The 6,000-nt window shown below is 44.3% G+C and overlaps 1 protein-coding gene across 1 annotated transcript in view; it reads right to left on the bottom strand.

Moving 5' to 3' along the window:
• dhtkd1 (dehydrogenase E1 and transketolase domain containing 1) overlaps positions 1 to 6,000 on the bottom strand; it is a 137,775-nt gene that overhangs the window by 123,717 nt on the left and 8,058 nt on the right. The window contains exons 6-14 of the mRNA XM_037683720.1: positions 5,054 to 5,225; positions 4,760 to 4,958; positions 4,266 to 4,578; positions 4,094 to 4,178; positions 3,871 to 4,010; positions 3,593 to 3,743; positions 3,403 to 3,509; positions 920 to 1,084; positions 720 to 802 (exon numbers count right to left, since the gene is read on the bottom strand). Of these exons, the coding sequence (XP_037539648.1) occupies positions 720 to 802; positions 920 to 1,084; positions 3,403 to 3,509; positions 3,593 to 3,743; positions 3,871 to 4,010; positions 4,094 to 4,178; positions 4,266 to 4,578; positions 4,760 to 4,958; positions 5,054 to 5,225 (1,415 nt within the window). The remainder of the gene's footprint in view (positions 1 to 719; positions 803 to 919; positions 1,085 to 3,402; positions 3,510 to 3,592; positions 3,744 to 3,870; positions 4,011 to 4,093; positions 4,179 to 4,265; positions 4,579 to 4,759; positions 4,959 to 5,053; positions 5,226 to 6,000) is intronic.

Below are 6,000 nucleotides of genomic sequence, written 5' to 3'. Positions count from 1 at the left end.
TCGCATAATTACGAGAATGACGTCGCATAATTACGAGAATGACGTCGTATAATTACGAGAATGAAGTCGTATAATTACGAGAATAAAGTTGTACGAGACTTTGTTTTTTTTACAGCTGTCTTTTTTTCACGAGTCGAATCCACAACGTGACCTGTCAATCAATCCAGTAGGCGTGTCAGCAAAAGACGCTAATGAAGCTAACTGCAGAGAGCTAAAAAGTCTCGTACAACTTTATTCTCGTAATTTTATGGCTTTAATGTTTTGTTTGTTTGTTTTAGCATGGCCCTAAAGCTCCGTCATAATTTCCAGATAAGCACGCTTGAGAGAGGTTAGATTTCTTTTGTTTTGTTCTTCTGGTCAACAGTTTGTTGAAAAGTTGTTTTTATCAGTGAGAATATAATACAGTGTTTAAAACATGTTAGTTAATAACGGTTTTATGCTCAGCAGCTGTAATAATGAATTGAACACAGTGATTAAAAGTTAAAACATTCTAAAAGTTGACGTTTCTTTACACATTTTGTAGCATGGTTTGTGGGTTTGTGAGGGGGGCCTCAGCCAGAAGTTAATGCTGTTAGAGGGGCCATGGCATGGAAAAGTTTGAGAACCCCCATTTTAGATTATTACGTTAGAGATGACGTTAAATTCAAGTCTCTTTCATTCAAAAACCACACTGCAAGATAAATATGAGACTCCACATCGTCTTGTGTCATGACTCGGACCTTTCTGCAGAGACGGAAGTATCCCCCAACACCGGCCTGAAGCTTGTTCTTGGTCCCAGTTCAGTTAAACTGGACACTGCCCCCTGAAATAAAATAAAAATATTTAAAATGTATCACCTTTCCATCAAAGTGTTACAGATAATTGTGGGGAGGAACAAAAGATGACATCTGTTTCTTCTGTACACGTCTACTGCGCTTACAGAGAACCTCAGCAGCGTCTTGGGTCCGACCACGATGAGAGGTTTGCGGAAGTTTCGGATCATCTGCCTCCTCAGCAGGTGGAAGTACTGGGCGGGGGTGGTGGGGTTCACCACCGCCATGTTCACGTTGTCACCATCCACGCCCTCCTCTTTACTGTCGCACATCTGATGGACCCAAGAGGGCAAGTTCACTATTCACACATCGGGTAACAAACACACATATAACTAGACAGTGTCCTGTTTAAAATGAAATTAGTTATATTTGTTATTTTACCACAAGTATGAGATTTGAGCTTCTAAATCCGTCATTTAGTGCCTCAGTGAATAAAAACTCATCTTCGTAAGGATCCGGTCTCGTTGTCTGTTGATGCAGTCTTAAGTAGCATTATCTCAGCAAACTTGATATTGGCTTAAAATCGGATCTGTGCTTCCTCTGCATGATGAATGCTGGCGGTTGTGAAGCACCAACACTGAGGTCTCTGCTCCTGGTCATGTACACAGTATACTGTGTACTTTTACTAAGGTCATGAGCTCTTCACAGATGACGCAGCTCCCGTCTCTAAGGCTGAGCCCAGCCACCTCCTGGAGGAAGCTGACTTCAGCTGCTTGTATGTGGGATCTCTTTCTTCTGGTCATGATCCACACCTCCTGACTCAGAGTTGAGATGTAGATGAACCAGAAAACCAAGCGCTTTGCTTTTCACCTCCGCTTCTTCTTCACCAAGACAGACCTGAGCAATGGCCTCATTACTGCAAACGAGACCCCCAAAACATCTCCCGTTCCATCACTCCTGAACAGCCTCCACACCAGGCGAAGTCTCACCCTGACCTTAGTAAAAGTACACAGTATACTGTGTACATGACCTTAGTAAAAGTACACGGTATATAGCGTTCTCTAATGGAGCATCATCAAGTCCAACGGTATTTCTGAATGAAGACAGGGGGTTTGACAACTTTTCTGTATTTTACTTTTAGAGAGGTTGTCAAATATATGAATAAATTATAGCACAGAAAGTACTTTAAAGAGTATAAATTACCTTGTTGTTGTTTTTTTTAGACATTTCTCCCCTAAAATGGTTATTTCATTCAAAGGGATTATATTTACAGGATTTCAGCTCATGTAGTTTTTTTTTAAATACTATAATTTTTTTTATATTCGATAATTTATTAAATTACATTTTTCACAGTAGTTGCCTCAGTACGGCTCTAAATATAATCAAGTTTAGCTCATCCAAACAGACAACAGCTTGTTATTGCTAAAACACCGTATAGAACTGAATACAGCAGATATTTATGATAGAGAGAACTTTTAGTGAGTTTGGAAAGAAAATTTTAAAATTAAACGGAGACAAACATCTCTGCTCTAATCTGGGACATAAATATTAATCTTTTAGCGTTAATATTTATTTATAAAAACTAAAGCAGCAGAAACAGTGAGAGAAACTCAACAGGCTGCGCGCTCCCAGGGCAGTGCACGTATCTCCCTCTGACCCAGAGTTCAGTGACGTGCGCAGGTTGCACGTGTCTGTACGATGATGATGCTCCGAACACGTTAACATTTAATACAAAGTTAGATTTTAGATACAAACGTCCCAGGAGGTCAGGGCACGGAGTGGGAGGTGGGGGTGGGGGCAGGGCTCAATCTGAGTCGGATCCTGCCGGAACAGGATCCGGGAACTCTCTTATTTTGAAAGGGTGCGTTCCAGCAACTGTTTGCTTGGATCCAGTAACTCTCAGGCTTACTAATAATAAAGTTATGAACAACTACCTTGAACAAATAAAACTTGTATTGGATATGTAAACTGAAAATAATTATATAAACACTAATTTTAAACACAACAGACGATAACATGACTTAATATCACGTACGATCATCTCCCCCTTCAAGTAGCATTTCTGCCTCTACCCTGAAAAAAATCTCCGCTCCTATAAAAGTGGTGGGGGATGAGTGCCGAGGCAGTCGTATGCAGGCAGGAGGAGTCCAAAGGCAGCGCAGACAGGTGTCTGGTGGTTTCACATGGAGTCGGACAACAAGCAGGGACACAGTCAGGCTCAGTTCCGAGCCCAACTTTCCATAAAATGACCATAAAAGTTGGGCTTTGATAGGCTCAATCTGTGATTCTGGTTCTGTTTATTGGTTGACAGTAGTGTCAGTTTAATATCTACATCATTATTGGATTGGATGGCTTTAACTTGACCACAGCAACACACTTTCTCTTCCACCTCCTCATTTTTACAGATGATAGAAATCAGTCGTGGCCCCGTTCAAATAGACAGAAATCTGTTGTGTCGATGGAGAACTTTAATCCATGCACACACCTCGAGGCATGCTTCAGACTTATCCAGAAAATATTCCACGCGTGTTAGGACTTGAAAGTTACTCATCTCGGAGCAGCTATGGTGTCATTTGTGAACTCACGAGAAGAAGCGACCTGGTTTACAGAGCACAGCTGGGTATGATGGTAGTGCGGTGGTCACACACACCTGCAGGAAGCGCTCCATGCGGCACGACGAGTGTTCGGGTCCGGCTCCGTCGTAACCATGAGGCAGCAGGATCACCATCCCGCACTGAAGCAGCCACTTGGCTTCACCTAGGAACACAATCATTTAGGTTTGTACATAAAGATTCTCACGTCTTCGTATAATTTTATGGCAAAGCCGTCAAGAGGTGGACCTCCTGAGATGAACGTGTCGAAGATGATCTGTGCGCCGTTGAAGAAATCTCCAAACTGAGCCTCCCAGATGGGCAGAAGCATCGGCTGGGAGATGCTCATGCCGTATTCGAATCCAAGCACCGCCTCTTCGGACAGAGGGCTGTTGCACACCTGAACGCATGCAGACAGGACAGGAAACGTTGTGGTGCACGTTGGCCTACAAACCCAGTTCCTACAAACCCAGTTCCAACAAACCCAGTTCCAACAAACCCAGTTCCTACAAAAGGTGGGACGTTACCTCCAGGAAGCCCTTCTGCTGGGGGCTGATGTGGTTCAGAGGGACGTACGTGTCGTTTGTGTCCTGACACACAACCATGGCATGTCGCTGACTGAACGTGCCTCTCCCAACATCCTGCCCACTTATTCTAATGTTGAAACCTGTAAAATAAAATACATTTAAAAGAACAAATCACAGTTTAGACTCCAGTGATCCTCAGACTTTATCAGAGCGTCTGACAGACCTTGGCAGAGGAGCGAGCCGAAAGCCAGAGCCTCCGCTGTCGACCAGTCTAGTTTGGTTCCCTCCTCTAACTTCTGCAGTCGAGCCTGATTTAAATGACAAAATAAAAAGTTTCAGCTTCTGCAGCAATAACCACAACTTTTAAACAAACACCTCAAAGATGCCAGCCGTACCTGAACATGAGTTTTTAGGAGGTGGCTGTGTAGCTGAACTTCTTCGGAGATGTCCACAGACTTGGCTCCGACAAACTGCAGCAGCGGTACGGGCACCCCCGTGTCCCAGGTGGTGACTTTGGCCTGGGGCTCTGCTAGATCCCCCCAGCGGCCCTGCAGGTTGGTGGGTGGAGGGGTGTACAGAGTCATGTTGGACAGCTTGTCGTTGAGCATGCCGTAGAACTGAGACTTGATCTCTGCTCTCTCCTCTCCTGTCATCAGACCCTCTGAGATCAGCTGGTCAGAGTAGGAGTCAGGAACGCTCTTACGGGATCTGAAAGGACACGGCGATGCAAAAACATTGACTTTACAAGCTCTTCTAGGTTATGAAACATTAAAAAAGTCCCATATGTAAGGAAGCATTTAGGTCTTTCTGCGCATCAATTTAAGAACTGTCCAAATGTTGACGACGTTCAGACAACAGCTCTGAGGTCGATGAGGTCACATGAGCAGACCTGATGATCTTGTACATGGCTGGGTTAGTGAAGAAGGGCTCGTCCAGCTCATTGTGGCCCCACTGACGGTAGCAGATCAGATCCACGACGATATCTTTCCTGAAATGCTGCTGATAGTCCACAGCCAGCCGAGCGGCTCGCAGCACCTCCTCAGCAGCATCACCGTTCACGTGGATCACGGCACAGTTCACCATTTTACCTACGAGGAAAATATTTATTAGTAAAACAAACATTGCTTACCGTCTGCATGATTAGAACAGACTGATGCAGACGTGTGTGCGGGCTTCCACTCACCAACATCACTGCAGTACAAAGAGGACCTTCCTCTGTCCGACGGAGTGGTGTAACCCACTTGGTTGTTCACAATGAGGTGGATGCTCCCACCGACTCTGTAGTGGGGAAGGTTTGAAAGGGTCAAAGTTTCAGGAACAATTCCTTGACCGGTGAAGGAGCCATCACCGTGGATCTGTGGAGAACGAAGACACCAGAAGCTCTCAGGAGGATTCAGAATAAGTTTTATTATCATTGTACCAAAACACAGTGAGATTATGTTCGTACAGTCGTCAGAAAGATGGACGGAGTGCACGTTGCTGCTGCTCATAAGAGCACGGCCCCTTATTCTTTTAGATAGAAACTTTAGATAGAAACTACCAGCAAACACATTTATAACACATTACATACTTTATACATTTGACAGCAAGATGGAGAGATTTGTCCATGAAACACTTCCAGATAGCACCATTGTCTTGATAAGATGTTGATGTCAGCCGGTACAGCTCTGATAAGAATTCACAGAAGTTCTTGGGGGTGGGGGGTTGCGATAGACAGAGCTTTCTTAGTTTACACATATCCCAGCAGAAATTTGATAAGTCGGCCTGCTTCGAGGCCAAACATGGGAGTCAGATTCAGATGAGTCACAGTTGTTGATTTTTTTCAGGCAGACTTATTTCTCATCATCCTCGAGCCCTACTAGTACTTTTGATCCAAAATGACCAGATTTGTGGGCATTCCACCGATTCGTGCTTATTAGCTCCCTCCAAGGTCGTTCCCACATTCTGAGTCCCAGAAGCCACAAGTGGCCTGTGATTCTCACAAATCACTTCCATCTTATGGTTTAGCTCATAAATCAGCTGATTTTGAGTGCTCCAAGCACGAACCAAACCTTCGCACAGGGTCGGCAGCTTTGCCATGATCGAAACTGCTGCTGCCATTCAGCTACTTCATTAAACAGAAAGTTAAAT

Source organism: Nematolebias whitei, chromosome 10, assembly GCF_014905685.2.
Source record: "Nematolebias whitei isolate Nwh7 chromosome 10, NemWhi1, whole genome shotgun sequence".
NCBI lineage: Eukaryota > Metazoa > Chordata > Actinopteri > Cyprinodontiformes > Rivulidae > Nematolebias > Nematolebias whitei.
Note: the sequence above shows the minus strand (reverse complement) of the source record. Positions and strands in the feature narration are given on the sequence as shown.